This window comes from Thermobia domestica, chromosome 6 (genome assembly GCF_964235325.1).
Source record: "Thermobia domestica chromosome 6, izTheDome1.hap1.1, whole genome shotgun sequence".
Lineage (NCBI taxonomy): Eukaryota > Metazoa > Arthropoda > Insecta > Zygentoma > Lepismatidae > Thermobia > Thermobia domestica.
The window spans coordinates 267,904,375-267,921,595 of NC_137459.1; the positions used below are offsets into that span (position 1 = coordinate 267,904,375).

The 17,221-nt window shown below is 33.9% G+C and overlaps 1 protein-coding gene across 1 annotated transcript in view; it reads right to left on the reverse strand.

Annotated features, from left to right (window-relative positions):
* The window catches only part of LOC145687543 (cell adhesion molecule Dscam2-like), a 1,184,503-nt gene that overhangs the window by 517,858 nt on the left and 649,424 nt on the right, over positions 1 to 17,221 (reverse strand). The window contains exon 5 of the mRNA XM_081761007.1: positions 15,929 to 16,052. Coding sequence (XP_081617133.1) covers positions 15,929 to 16,052 — 124 coding nt within the window. The remainder of the gene's footprint in view (positions 1 to 15,928; positions 16,053 to 17,221) is intronic.

The following is a 17,221-nucleotide window of genomic DNA, read 5'->3' on the forward strand; positions in this document are numbered from 1 at the left end:
ACTGAATTATACAATAAACATATTTTTCGTTTGTATAAGAGTCCTATAAAGAGAAATTGAAGATATTATAAACTATACGGTTAAAGGTAAAATGGATCATTTATTTTAATTCTTTTCACTTTTCCGAGGAGAAACATTTTCCAGGCATCTCTTTAATTCCTATAAAGCCAGAGTGGCAGTCTATTTAATTAGAAACCTCGAGGGAAAGAAAGGGATTTTGTCTAGCTGCTCACACTCACTACCATTACCTTTGTTTCTCCTTTCTGGAATTAGATGTCGAGAAAAATATCACGGATAATCTTCATTAGAGAGAAATAAGCAAATTACTTAGAAACAATTAACTGATTATTTCTTTATATCCTATTACATTAGGGACAGGATGCTGTTTCACAGAAAACCTAATTTGCTGTATTAGTCATTTAGAAAAATGCAATTTCTTTCTTTCTTTCTTTTTCTTAGGTGAATTCAAAAGTCTACAAACCTTTCAGTATTTTTATCGGATTTATTTTGATTTAATGTTCTTTATACTCATTTAGTAATGGCTACATGGAATTGGCTGAGAACATTAGCATTCTCTTTGCAACATAGCTATAAATTAAATGTGGATGCAATTATTAAGGATATATCGTCGCATGAGAACCAGAAAAACGTAACTGCACTTTCGTAGGTAAGGCGAGAGGACAAAAATATTGTTTTCTTAGAAAGATGTTTTTTAATAAAGTGGTAAATGAGCGGCGTTACAACAGATGATCGACAAGGAGAACAGATGGCGTTACGTTCCATTTACATTAAGTGGGGCTTTCAAAATTACGTCCAAACACGAAGAATACGACAACGGCATTTTTGGAGTTACCTTCCTCTGGTTCTCATGCAACGATATGTGATAAGTGATCTTCTGTTATCACTGATTGCTCGTGATTGATAAGTGGTGAGACAAATACTAACTGTAGTAACTGGTGATATAAATAGAGTTGTAGTAAGATTGGTTGCCTGTGACTGATAAACGGTGAGATAACTAATGTAAGCTTCTACTCGTTAACCCTCTGACTACCAGGTGGGTCCATTCTTGTCTTATATTGCTTAGGTGTTGTTTCATTTTTGTAAGTCACGTGATAGGTTTACTAATTTATAGCACTTATCCCCAAGTGGGTCCATTGGACACTGAGCTTTATAGAGTGCAAACATTTTTTTTTTCTCAAATTTCAGCTCCGGTTGAAGTTGTGTATTGTAGATGCAGCATTAGCGGTTTAGTGCTCTCCTAGCTGTTATGGTGAAGCTAGAAATAAATATGAGGGCTGGAGAGAAGACATGGCAACATTGTTTATCCCCCTTCAAGGAGATTTGTTCCTACTCCTATTGACAACACATGTAGAGGGTGTATGGAGCTATACAATGCGTATGGCGGCGCTAGTGTAGGTGCTACAGTGATAGTAGTAGTGTGTGTTGAATGTAAGTTGTCAAATCAGACCGTTCTAAAGGAGGTGTTTTCCAAGTTAGAACAAGGTGCATGGATAAAAATCAAAGTGGCCCGAAAAAAAAACGTCAAGGGAAATCACTCTGGACTACGTGAAGCATGTGGTAAAGACGCATTGCGGTATCAGACTGCGTTAATTTGTGTTGCAGCGTTTCGTGCAGGACGTGATAGTATGCAACAGAAACCAGGTGGAGATCGAAATGAGTTAGGAAACAGAAATTAATTCAATCTTTGCTGCATGGGGACAGGAGGTGGACTTCAAAAGAGAATTGGCTAATGAGGTAGGAACATCCCACACTACAGTATTGAATTTGTTGGACAATATCCTTGGTTTCCGAAAAAAAAAATCATGCTGGTGGGAACTGCACTACTTTACAGGCGTTCAAACAGTGGCACATATACGACCTTGCTGGTGATCATTTAGCACTTTACAGACGAGAAGGTCACGTGTCCCGGAATAGGATTATCGCACTTGCTGAAATATGGGCGCGCTCGTTTGAGCCAGAATTTAAGCGCCAATTCAATGAATGGGGCCACCCATCATTGCTCCGACCCAAGAAGCTGCGCCAGCATGAAATTAATTGTAACTTAGGGGAAACATGAAAGTGATGCTAATAGTAGCATACGACGTACGTGGTGTCATATTAAGGCATGCAATCCCTCCGAACCAGTCCGCAAATACAGTCTACTAGCACAGGTTTCTGGAACAACATCTTCGTCCTGCACTGCGCAGAAAACGACCCATCTTTATAAGAGATCCATCCATTGTTTTGCATGACATGGCCCGTTGTCACAACGCAGTTCCTGTCAGAAACCTGTTTGCACTATGGGAGTAGGAGGTTCTAGAGCACATACCCTATTCACCGGACATGAATCCATGTCACATTCATTTGTTCTCTAAAATGAAAGAACCACTGCGATTTTGTGAAAACTCTTTGGGAAATTTTAGGTAATTTAATTGTTTGTTACATAGGAATACATTTCTGACGTCTACATTTCAATATTAGGTATCTTAGTATTTGTTACTTCATAAATAACAATATACTTTATTTTCCTTAAAGAGAGAAAAACATTAAATGCAAGTGTATTTCATTGAAGCTCTAGTTAATAAAAATTGCGCCTCTCTTCCAAAAGTGAACATATTGGCTAGAAAAAGAAAAGAAAAGAAAAAAAGAAAAAAATCGCCGTGGGTCCATTGGACTCGGTTGGTATTGAAAGGTATAAAATTTTCTCTGTGGTTCCAGTGTTAATTGCGCGTCACTAATAAATGGTGAAACAAATAATAGCAGTAGTAATTGGTGACTCAAATAGTAGTTGTAGTAATTTTGGTTCTTTTTGACTGATACCCGGTGAGGTAAATGAGCTATCATCCTTAGTTGGTCGTCACTGATAAATGGTGAGACAAATAGTAACAGTAGTAACTAGTGAGACAAATAGTAGTTGTCGTAACATCGGTTGTCTGTGACTGATAAACGGTGAGGTATGTTAGCTTCTATTATCCCTAGTTACTCGTGATTGAACTTGTGTTATCCTTGGTTGCTCCTGATAAGAACATCCCACAGTCCATCCGCCCTTAAAGGTTTAAGTGTTCGCAACATTGAATCTAAATAGTAAAGACTATGAGCAAAAAGGCAAGATTAAGTCAGTATGCAGCAACGTTCGTATCGATGAAACCTGATAATTCATGCCTATGAAAGTTTAACCCACTGATTCACTCTTCGAAACTGCTCGGACTAGAACTTTAAAATTTTAGTAATACGGTATGCATTTTGTAGTATTATTGACTATATATAGCACTGGGATTTGCGAAATTTGACTCCTAAGAGACGGAAAAAGGTTAGGTCTTATTGATCCTTTGTTGTTCACTAGTTCTTTGAGGGCGTCGATCACAATAATTCGCATCTAATAAACATGTTTTCCTTAACACTAGACTAGGAATAGTACGGAGTTATCAAAATAAGGAAATACATTTTGAGAATTCTATTATTTCCTTCAAACCAACGTACGTCAAACGAAAAGTGCTAATTATATGTTTATTTTCTTGCATCAGAAAATTATAGTTTTTATTCATTTGTACGAATTATATACGATCGGCGCGGTGGAAAAAAAAAGAAACGCTGTAGTAACACGCTAACACATTTGCTAACTATAGCTAAGCTAATGTAATTGTTGTGCGCAAGCAAGTGATTTTAAAGTATTATCAGTTTCTTTTCATGTATGAATCTTGTTCTAAAAAGTAAAGGCAAGAGTTCTCTTATTTAAATCCACAGTCATCCGTTACGAAAAGAATGTAACTTCACCTAGGATTTTTCCAAATAGTAGTGGAGTTTACGTGATTCATTACTTCAAGATATTTTGATATTCCTGCGAAAAGTATTCGTTTAGTTTCGTATATTTTTGTGCGTAGTATAAGTAAATCTTTAAGAGAAATGCAACGAAATACAAACAACAAGTGCTATGTATACTAGAGATAAGTACAGGTTTATTTTATTTAATATTACTGTACTGTGTTGTGTTGAAAGTTGTGCTATAACTGTGATACTTTAGAGTATTATCTACAAAATATAGCTTTGTAAAGTTCAACGTACGCTATTTAGTACTAACATTTGTGTCCGTAAGTCTACTAATAAATATACAAATGAATCCCTCTATATTTAATGGTCATTTCACTCAAGTAACATACAACTCGTAAGTTTATCGATCATCAGGTCGTCAGATTCAACATTGGAGGTGTATATTCCTAGTCTTATTAACAATTATTATGGAAACGTTGTTATTTGTTGTTATTTCAGGTGAGGAAACGTAGTTTACTTTTGCATGTTTGTGATGGTAAGAAAAAATCGGTTTACACAAGTTGAGCCCACTTCGAATTTATTGACTGTTACATATATATATATATATATATATATATATATATATATATATATATATATATATATATATATATATGTGTGTGTGTGTGTGTGTGTGTGTGTGTATGTATGTGTGTGTGTGTGTGTGTGTGTGAATCTAAACAACAAAATTAAACATATTAACTTTCCTAATCCACTTTACGTAACACATCACATAAATATAGTAACGACCAGTGAATTCTGTACAACTAATACCTGATAAATATCCCAAACATATAAGGTATACACAAAGTGAGTCAAATGACCTAAGTTCCCCTTCTTTTACCGAAACGGAGAGGCTATAGTCACTTAAAACTTCATCATTTACATCGTGATAAAGGTTGTATCTTTGAAGATACATTGAACACCACTCTTAAATAGGTCATATTTGATTTGTTTATACTAGTTTATATCTATCAATTCCTTAATATCCAATTTCTGTAATTCTATTCTAATTTTATAGTCTTGCATTTGATCAAATTATATTCTTACAACAACATATTTATAGATATGCGACAATAATTTTGGACATGAGTGTACATTTCTGTACATACTATATCGTTCTACATATTCAGAACTAACTTTAAACTTAGGATTTATGTAAGTTTCATCAGAGGGTCGAAATTTCTTACCCCAGCTCGAAAAGAGATGCATTTGAAATGCAAGACTACAAAATTAGAATACTGCAGTGTGAAACTACGGCAGATTTTCAAACTATGCGAATTCAATACTCAAACTTGAAGTACTAGATCCGTAACTACTTGAATATAGTAATAAGATAGAACATATTCCTTGGACGCTGAATGCATTTCTAAAAACCATTACTTGCTATCTCTTACTGCTTTTGTTCTATGGGCAATAATATTGAAAGCGGGAGAGTTAATTGATGTATGTCATTTTCAGTTGCAAAATGAATTCAGAGGCGAAACATATTTTTGTGGTACTGAAGCTGTAAGAAAAAAAATCACTACATCCGTTCTATCCATTATGCGAGCAGTGTTGTAACCTTCTTGTTCACATCAACCCTAGGTTGGTGGGCAACATGGAAGTTTTAAAACTTTTCTTTCACCTGGGAGAGCTGTTTTATACTTTGATAAGGTCTATTCTTCGTAACTGCATCTAGATATTCTATTCTTGGTCTTCTTCTTCCTGTTTTTACTTCTGCCTTTCCCTCTATCAGAACGGTGATCCAGAGTGCCGAATAAGATGACCAAGCACGCTGTTTCTTCTTTTTCCTATTATCTTCATGATCTGTCGTTCTTCAGCTTCCTTTAGTACGTCTTCACTCCTTTCCTTTCGGGCCATTATATGCGCATCACTCTTCGCTAACACCACATTTCAAATGCTTCCAGCTTGGATATTTCAGCTTTTCTCAATGTCCACCTGTCTGATCCGTAAAGCGCCACGCTCCATACCAGTGTCTTAATAAATCGTTTACGAACGTCCAGCGACACATTTCTTGATTTTAGTAGTCCCCTTTTCCTATAAAGTGCTTGTTTAGCCTGCGCTATTCTAGAACTTACCTCTTTTACACTTCTTCCGTCAGAGGATATTAGACTTCCTAAATAGAGGAACGTTTTAACGTCTTTAATTTTCTCTCCATCTAACCATACGTTTGTCTCTTCCTGTCCTGCTCTTGTGCACTTTATCACTTTGTTTTTCTTCTTACTTATCTTCAGTTTGTATGTTTTTTCCAGTTGGTCGTTCAGGTTTGAAAGTGCTTCCTGCAAGTCCTTTTCGTTGTCCGCTATCAATGCTATGTCATCAGCAAACCTTATTGTGCTGAAAGCCTGACCATTTACATTTACGCCTTTCCCGTTTTTATCAAAGAATTCTTTCATAGCTTCTATGTAGACGCTGAACTGTAGAGGTGAAACTCCACATCCTTGCATTACGAATTTACTTATTTTTGTTTCTTTTTGATCTCTTCTTATTACAGCTGTCTGGTTTCTATAAAGTTGGTATATTGTTCCTCTGTCTCTGTAATCCGCTTTCAGATTCTTTAACGCTCTGCACATGATACTCCAATCTAAGTTGTCAAAAGCTTTCTCTATACTGTATCTACAAACGCTATCACAATTGGTTTCTTTATTCTTGTGTGCTGTTCCATGACCAACCGTACACTCAGTATTACTTCCCTTGTTACCCTCTTCCTCCTGAATCCAAACTGGTTCTCCGATAGCCTTTCTTCGACTTTCCTTTTTATTCGTTGTGCGATAATTTTGCACAGTATTTGTGATGCACGAGAAAGCAAACTTAACGTCCTGCGTTCTTCGCATTTTCTTCGCCTTTTCGCTTCGGGATAGGTACATATGCTTTTCTCGAACTCTTGGTATTTTCCCCGAGATGTGCATTTCATTAAAAAGATTAAATAGTTTCTTCGCTGTTGCTATTCCGAGATTCTTGATCACTTCCGTTGGTATTTGATCTATTCCTGGGGCTTTATCATGTTCCATTTTTGTCAAAGCCTTTCAAATTCGCAAATTCATTTTCATTGACATCTTCTTCCTTCTCTATCTCTTCTTCGTTCACTCTGTCTCCTTTGTAGAGTTCTTCAATGTATTCCTTCCATCTTCTTGCTATCTGCTCCTCTTCTATTAGCGCTGTCCCGTCGCTGTCTACGATACTGCCTGTGCATTTCTTTTTCTCACCGAACTGTTTTCTAACCTTTCTATACGCCGTTTCTGTATTGCCTTTGACTATATTTTCCTCAATTTCTTTGCAGAGGTTGTTTATCCAGTTTTCTCTGGCCTTATTTACTCCTTTGTTGATGTGATTTCTGCACCTTCTGTATTCCTCTTCTTTGTTTGTCTTGAACTCTTTTCTTTGCTCCATCGTTTCCAATATTTCTGATGTTATCCAGGTTTACATTGGGTTATTGTTCCTCTTACTATGTACTCGTCGCCAGATTTTGTAATCTATGCTCTCTTGGCTTCCCATTTCGAGTCGATGCAATCACCTGCTAAAGCTACCTTAGACGTCTCTTTGTCTGTCGCATTTGCAAATTCCCTTTTCATGTTTTCATCTCTTCTTAGCTTCACTCTGTTCCATCTTTTGTTTCGTGCTACCACTTCTTTTCTCTTTAGTCGGAGTGGGCTTTTCATAAAAACTAAATTATGGCCTGAGTCAACGTCTGCTCCTGGGTAACACTTACTCTTCTTCACTTGGTTTCTAAATGCTTGTTGGACCTGTATATAGTTTATTTGCTATTTATCTTTGTCTACTAGTCTTATCCATGCATATCATATTCTTAGTGGTTGTTTGAAGAGAGTGTTCGTTACAGTCAAATTATGGCTTTTACAGAACTCATCTAATCGTGCATCTTTTGCATTTCTTTCTCCTAGGCCGAAATTCCCAGTTACATTATCTTCTTTGCCTTCGCCGACTACTGCGTTTCAGTCACCCATGATGATTAAATTGTCCTGGTCTTCAACTTTCATCAACATTTCTATTTGCTCATAGGTTTCTTCTACTTCCTCATCTGTATAACTTGATGTGGGCATATATACTTGGATTATCGTGATATTACTCGGTTCGGTTGCTAATTTCAACATTACTATCCTTTCTTTGTATCTCCAGCTGCCTATCACTTTCTGTCCTATATTCTTATTCACGACGAAACCGACTTCTGCTGTACCATTTACAGCTCCTAAGTAAATCTTTCTAAAGTCCCCGCTCCACATGTTTTCTCCATGAGGCCACCTAACTTCTCTGATTCCCAGGATACGTATCTTCATGCGTTCCATTTCTTTCTTCAGGTTTTCCAGTTTTCCACACTGTAACAGCGATTCCACTTTCCAGGTTCCTATCCTGCAGGAGTTTCGTTTGATGACGACCGAGGAGGCCCTGCTGCATTTCCCTCCACTGGCGGGGACGACCGTGTAAGATGAGTACAAAGATAAAAATGCAATATTTTGTTGTTATAATAAATTATGGATACGAATATTAAATTAATAAAATTAGAGAAACTCACCTCGTATAAAAAAAGTTTAAAAAAATAAAATGTTATCGATAGTAAATTTGAGAAATCGTTAAATTTTCAATTTTCGTGTATTTTATGAATAGGATAACGACTGATGACTTTCTTCTTTTTAACTAACGTGAGTAGTTGGGAATATAATAATGAATGACAGAGTGTTTGTATTTTCTTTTTAGTTTGGTTTTGTTTAGTTGAAGTGAGTGACTTTGGCGAGAGTGAGCTAGTTAGAAATAGAATTGCACGTAGAAATAGAAACTGTGTGGAATTACTAACAGCGACTGAGGAGGACCAACCCGAAATTCAATTCTATTCATAATTAAGATCAATTAAGGTTAATAACAGGTTGCAAAATTTGTTATAAAAAGTTGTTTCAACTTTTTGTCGCCGAGTCAAGGCGATGTGTGTTACATGCGGAAATTATATATATATATATATATATATATATATATATATATATATATATATATATATATATATATATATATATTAGAAGGTGTTGCCTGAGGAGTTTGCAACTTGACATAAAGATGTATTTTTCAGCGCCTCTGGCGGAAAGTTGTGAATTACGTATACATACGAAGGTGCTTGGAGAGGATGGCTTAGCCATTCGATCATTACTGTGAAAGTTGGCACTATCCGTTCTATTGTAGTCAATTACGTATAACGTAATTACATATTACGAGTATCAGAATTAGTGCGTTTAATAGTTACTTCAAGGGAAAGAAATTATATATATATATATATATATATATATATATATATATATATATATATATATATATATATATATATTTTCGAAAGCATTGTTACATAATTTCCGAAAAGTGTTATTCTGGTTTATGATATTGTGTTGTTAAATATTACTGTGGTGCTGCACACAATAATTAAATCGGAAGTGAATACACCAGTTTTGTCAATGGGTGAGTTGTATTTATTTGTTATTTTCTCTAATTTAAAGTGTTCATCAATTGAGGAGTAAATACCTAGGTATATACCTATTTAAATTATTTAGAAAATTCATATTAGAAATATTTTAAATATAAATTTATTGGAAGAAAATTAACGTTATTGCATTGTATTAGGGTATATTTTGCAGATGTGTTAAACTTCTCAATTAGACTTACCGGAAGAACAGTTTTTTAGCATATATATATATATGCTAAAAAAACTGTTATATATATATAGTGCCGGATACAAGGGGGGCAATAGGGGCTATAGCCCCCCTTGACACTCAGGTACACACTAGATGAAATGGACTTCAATCCTGCTTTACACTGGATAAAACGGCAAAATATGGTTTAGCCCCTCCCTTGATCATATCCTGGATCCGCCCCTATATATATATATATATATATATATATATATATATATATATATATATATATATATATATATATATACATACATATATATATATATATATATATATATATTTCAGAATATCAATTCACAAATTATTAGAAATTACTATTCTTGTTCAAATCAATTTACAGTGTATATTACTCTATTAAATTATTGTTATAAAGTGATATATATATATATAGGCCTATATATATATATATATAATATTTGCGATAGAAAGGAAATTCCATTATTTTCCCTCATTTAACAATGATCATTGTAAGGCTTGTCTCCATGTCCACGACGCAGCTATACTAAGGCACGTTACAAGTTTAACCAGATAGATAAAAGAAGAGACCAAACTCGTTCTTGGAACGTTGAATGTGTGTGTAAAAAAAGAATTGCGCTATGTCTTACTGCGTTTACTCTATAAAAATAACATTGAAATCGGAAATACTAGTAACTCTCAAGCCCTTCCGGTTTTGTTGGACTATTGTGGGTAATGATAATATGTTATATTGAGACGCTGAATCAACTGAAAGAAAGGAAGCTTTTCGCTTTCTATTACATATTGTGTTCTATATGTTAACGTTGAAACCAGAAACAGTGGATTTCTACAACTTCTGGATTGATTAGATGGTTAACGTAGGAGATGAAACATATTCTTGGTACCCTTAATCGACTGATAAAAAAAAAAAGTTTCTCGATATCTCTTATGATTTTTTTTTCTATGGAAATCAGTACTGAAACCAGAAGTAATAGTAAATTTGAAACACTTCTACATTCTGTAAAGTGTTGCGTATAATCATGATGTGTTGTCCTCAGATACCGAATCAGTAAAAAAAAAATAATAATAAAAAATAAAAAAAATAAGAAATAAATAAAATAAAAATAAATAAAACTTCCGTATATCTGATATTACTTTCGTTCTATGGCAATAAACGTTGAAAATACAGTTAATTTGAATCACTTCCAGTTTGAATAGAGAGTAAATATAGGAAATGAAACTTACTCATGGCCGCTGAATCGATTTCAACAGAGTTTCTGGATGTATTTTGCCCTTTTTGCTCTAAGGAAATTATTATTAAACCCGGAAGTAATAGTAAATTTGTACAACTTTCGGTTTTTGTAGAGTGTTGCAGATAATCATGATATTTTGTTTTGAAACGCCAAATCGTTTGCAATAGAACACTGTTTCCAATATACATGTTTGCGTTTCTGTTCTATAGCGATAAACTTTGAAACTGGAAATTGTTAACTTGAACCATTCGGTTTGAATAGAGGGTTCATATATAAGGTGAAACTTATTCTTGGGACGCTGAATCGATTGAAAGGAAACTTTTTTTTTCATATCCTTTATCATTTTTGCTGTATGCAAATCATTATTGAAACTAGAATTAATAGTAAATTTGAACCACTCCCAACTTTGGTAGAGTATTGCAGATAGTCACGGTATGTTACCTTGATATGCTAAATCGTTTGAATAGATAGGCTTCTTGCTATCTCTTACCGTTTCCATTATATACCGACAAACATTGAATCTGGAAATTACTAATTTGAAACACTTCCGGTTTGAATAGAGGGTTAGCGATGGAAGACTGTATGGATGTAAGCAATTCTTGGGCCACTGAATCGATTGCTAAGAAATCGATACTCGATATCTGTTGTCGGTGTTTGATCTGGTACTTGTCGACAGACGGATGCACAAAGCCGTTCTATGAAACTTCGGATACTTAGGCATAGAATAGCTAGAAAGCCTAAAAGATATAGTAGTTTAAATGACTAGTTTTTTTTTTAAATATCATAATATGAATTGTGAGATGGAAAGAAAACAAGGATCACACTGAAAATATAAGATCTCAAGGGAGTTCTCACGAAACATGCGGTCTTATTGGTTTGTTATCCCTCTTTAGATGTAGTACTTTTTTCTGCTGAAAAATAAATAACGGCACTCATTATGAATATCTTACTGCAGCCCCTTCCACAGATTTAACACATCATTCAACATACTGTCGTCGTCCCTACATAACATTATGCTATTGGTATCAACAACAGAGTAACGATTTCTCAGCAGTCATGAGTTCATATTTGCTACGATAAAATTGTGTGAGAAGCGATCTACTATGTTGAACATCAACAAAGTAGTTTCCCGTGCAAGTAAAGATGATGTAAATAAAGTTACTGTAAGATTCATTCACATTTCACACTCACTTCGCATTTGCTGGAAGAAAACTGCAGTTGAGACCAAAGTGTGCTTTAAGGTAAATATTATGTCCAGGCACAATTTTTTATGGAAATAATCACGGAAAATGTCTCACAAATTCATATACGGTACATCTTCAGTGCTCAAATCTAATGATTTTATTTAAAGTTCCATAAATAAAACAAGTAAAATGACTAGAAAAATTGTCGTTTCAAATCTTAAAATTATTTGCTGAAACTGACTACCGTTTCGTACTGCCAGGAAAAATTACACTAATCCCTTTTCTCAAAAGAATTATCGACTAATGAATAATATGAATAAAATACTCGTGGATATACTTATGTTTGGGAACCTGCATCTTTTACCCTCTATATTGTTAAAGTTTTAATCAAGTTTTACGATAACCATTAAATGGAACCCTTTCTCATATTTTTTTTCTCTGTGTAGCTTTGATTCTGCAAATAAGGTTAAAATTCCGCCCTTAACGCAGCTAGATTAGACTTCCATTATCACTCAATGTATTAGTGATACTGGATCATTAGCACTACTGGTAGCATTAAAGGGATTATGCAATTTTGTAAAGTTGAGTTATTGATTGACTTCAAGTAGCATTCTTTTCAGCGCCAATACTACATGAAATACGAATGGAATGTGAATCTACGGGTTTGTTTTGAAATATGTACGCTTTCATTGGAGATTAGCTTGTTCCTTTATAACGATTTAGTCCAGGCAGGAGCGTAGCGTCCATAGGAGGGACACACAGTGAGGTACATAATCGACAAAAATCGAAAAATCGAGTTTGTCAAAACTAGTTGAAAATCACTTGTAGGTAATGGGAAATAATTTGCAAGCTGTAAAATAATGAAATTTCACAATGTGTTGTACCCACCGATGCAATGGCGCCACACAAATTTCACATACTTTCGCTATCGATCTTAGAGAAGCAGCACTTTCAATCCGAATATTGTTTATATACGTAAAGCTGCTATATTGACTTCAATTACTACCATGTATTTTGTCGACTGGTGCGGGTGCATCCTAATTAAACGGTCATTTACTCTGGAGTTGCTCTGTCTTCGAATTAGCAGGCCAAGTTTCATATAATAACTACATCACGCAACCATCTTTAATTATACATTTCTAGATTGGAGAGAGATGGAGACGAAATTATTGCTAAAGCATGTTGAGAGCACCAACATTTATTGTGTTATTTAACAAATTTCCTCAACCTCCGACGATTCTTATTTTTTTTTCTTTTTTTTCTTTTGGAATTTGGAATCGTGGAATTTGAGACATGACTGTCATGATCAAACATGTAGTCATCTCTTCCACAATTTTCCCAAAGACCTGAACAAGCTATAGATTAAATTATTACTAGAATGTGCTGCACGGAATGCTTTGTATTCGGTTATTTAATACATTCCTGCATCGATCTGCTCACTCTTTCGACTTAGTGGTTTATTTAGTTCTTGTCTTTGTCGCAAACAATGCAGAGTTAATAACGGTATTCCAAGTTACCTTGCATGTGGTCACAACCCTGAATCTTCTAATGTTGAAGAATGATGATCATTTAAATAACTGATTCATTCAATATTATGTTTCAATGAAAATTTGCTTTAAGTTTTCTACAATACGTTTATACGTAGTAATTTTACTAAAATAACTTGCTCTTACTTTTACTCACAAAAGTGTACATTTGTGATAAAAAACTCAACTAATATAGACTTACGGCTATATATATATATATTCTATAGGTAGATATAAATATAGATATATAACTCTTTTTAAATTTAATATCCGTATTTGTTTCTAATCCCCACTAGCTTATTGTGCAATGCATCACTTCCCTTGTTGTGAGTAAACAGAACACTACAATCAGAATAATCCATTCAAGTAAATAATACTCTGGTGAGATAATAATAATAATAATAATAATAATAATAATAATAATAAATTCTATGGTCTATGGAACCCGGAGGTTCAATGTTGCTTTCACAAAAGCTCTCGATTAACTTCTATCTTTAGCCAACTGAATCCAGTTTCTACTTTGTATTCCTATTTCTGCGAGATCCATCTTCATATTGTATTCCCATCTGGGCCTAGGTCTTCCAAATGGTCGTTTTCCGAGTTGACTTCCAGTTGAGACTTTGAAAGTCTTCCTACTTTCTTCCATCTTCTAAACATAACCTGCCCAGCTGAGCCTTCTAGGTTAGATGACCCTAACAATATTTGGTAAACCGTATAAATTCTGTAGTTCCTCGTTATAAAGTTTCCGCCATTCCCCATTCCTGTACTTGTTGGGTTCGAATCTTCGTCTCAGGATCATGTTCTCAAATACTTTCAGTCTACGTTCTTTCCTCACAGTGATCGACAATGTTTCACAATCATACAGAACAACAGACATAGATATCGTTTTATATATTTCAAGCTTCAAATTCCTCGATAGAGTTCACGAGGACAAAGGATTTTGAACTGAATAATAACCCGAATTCCTTATCTTTAGTCGACATTTAATTTCTTCGTGAATGTAGTTTTTTTTTCTCTCAATATTGATCTTAAATATTTTAAGGTATCCCCTTTCTCAAAAATATTATTTGATAACTTCACGCATCCATAATTTGCAGTATTACGATCCCATAAACTTCCACGTGTTTAGTTTTCTGTGCATTCACTTCTAAACCCATGTTCCTGCAAGCGTTTAATAAGACATCTGCATTTCTTTCTATCGTTCTCCTATCATCCACTATTAAATTTACATCATCAGTGTACGCCATAACCTGAAGAATATAATTCAACTCTAGTCCCTGGCCAGGACAAGGCTACCACATAAATATTCAACGTGAAATAAAGTATGGTACGATAAAGGTTTTGGTTTAACATCCCTACCCTCTGCCCGGAACTCAAATAAGAAGGATGATTATTGAAAACGAATAATTGTGGAAGAGTTGGTGAATTATAAATATGAAAAAAGAAATGAGGCAACACCTAAACAGTGAACACTCATACACATTTTCCGCCGTAAATTGAGACATAACCTGATACAAATTCAAGGATATCTCACACTAGAAGGGAGTGCTCTAACATTCGGACATTGTATCTCCCATAATGTCTTTTATATGCTTTTTTCACGTTTGCTACTTTCCACTTCTTCATGAAATGAAACGAGATAGCAGAGTTACATTTTGAAGTTTTCTCTTTGTTTACTTGGATCTAAAAGTAAGTATTTTATTTTAATTATTACACACAAAAATAATCTTTTGCACTTTAATTATATTTACTTCTGCACTTTTTTTATATATTTCTACTATAACAAACAGTTTATCAAGCTGTACATATATAAATTAATTTCTATTTACAGATCTATATAAGTTTTCTTTTCCTAGAACTCCACTTCTTAGTGTCTTATCTTCCTAAAGTAACGGCAGTGGTTGAAACCAGATTTCAAAGTGTAAACATACTTTATCTGATCTTTCATTTACCCAATCAATACATCTTTTTCCCTCTCTTAATCTTACTGGAGAACCAAACACGTTCCGAAAAGGTGACAGTCAACAACTTGCGAAATTATTGTCAACACTAAACATACACAATGTTAATATTGGACTAACAGTGTTATTTCTTTGCTCTTCGAAGTAACACAAGTAACCATACTTTTCTTTTATATTACATTTACAGTGTCTTGAGCAGGTTTCGCAAAAGCTATTACGAGTATAGTCGGGGCCAATATCTTTGAAAGCTTTAAGTAGTCCAAACAAACAGCAAGGGATGGTAAAGAATTCAACCTATTTCACGCTCACATTAAAGTTGAAGTATTATGTGAAAAACAGCGCAATATGACATACGACTGAAAAATGCTCTTAAACACGTTATGTATGTTCCGTTTCAACAATCCCATATTTATTTGTCTCTCCGTTGAATTTGAGATATGGGAATGTTGTTGAAATGAATGGAAAGGGCGTAGACAAGTTTGAATTAGGTTTAATGGTTCATATATTTTCTTTGATACCTGCAAAAGAGTAACCCATATTTTCCACACTTACCTGTACTCAGGGGGCGGATATGCGTGAACAAAACACGGAAGAATTACGAGCTCATCTCTTCTCACTTCAAGATTAATTGCTCGTTCTGAAGGCGGAATATGCGGAGCTACGGGAGCCAAAGGATCTGAAATGAAAAATGGAAACACATTTATTTGCATATCTATACTCTAATTGCTAATATTCATGTTCAAAGAAGAAAAATATTATATTCATTTAATAATATATATCGTTATAGGAAGCTGACAACTTTGACAGTTACAATAGTAACAACTACTAAGATAATTACATATATTAATAATAATAATAATAATAATAATAATAATAACTTGTTTATTTGACAATGAATTTGCAAAACATATATATAATTAACATATATATAACAAAACATATATATAATTAAGAAATAAAAGAAAATATATGGAAATGACTTTGCACTTGAAATATATTAGTCAGCGATTATTAAAACGTTTGCACTTTTACCGTTGCTAATTTAATGGTCATGCATGTTTGAAATTAATGCTTAATTTCAAACAGTTAAGGGAAGAACATCGACAGTTTAAATACACAGCTTTTATAAGGCTTATACCTTCACAGTTTGCATTTCTTTAAATATAGACGTAAATTCAATGTGAAGAAAATATCACAATTTTTCAATAGTTAGTTATGATCATATATGAAGTACTGTAAAAATCAAAACACTCCAAACAATTCAAATAAAGAACTCACCTCTAATGCATCAATAATAATTAAATATATATTTAATTTAAAAAAAAAAAAACATGCTGCTTTGCTAAGTAGGCTATTACTGACGTTCCCTTATTCATTAACCAATGGGTGCATTTCACTATGTATGAGGTTTCCTTTCCTTCCATAGTGTGTCGGAAACAATGTTTCATTGAAAAAAAAATGGTTTCTTGAAGCATTTTGAAATGCTAGTTGTGAAACCTCGTTTTCGGAGGAAACGTACCAACTTTATTTGGTTTAACTTTCTAAAAACTGTCAGTGCTACAGACAGCTACTCGATGTTTTCTACTAGTAGAATGTTTCTAGAAGAGAAAGTTCCATACGTATTACCAGGAGCGAATCTATAATTAAGTTACATGGACGCATGCTCTACCGAATAAAAATATTATCAGAGATCATACAAATATATATATATATATATATATATATATATATATATATATATATATATATATATATATATATATATATATATATATATATATATATATATTAATCTTTAATTTTATTAAGTAAAACATATTCTTTGGTTAGTTACTGCTATTTTAG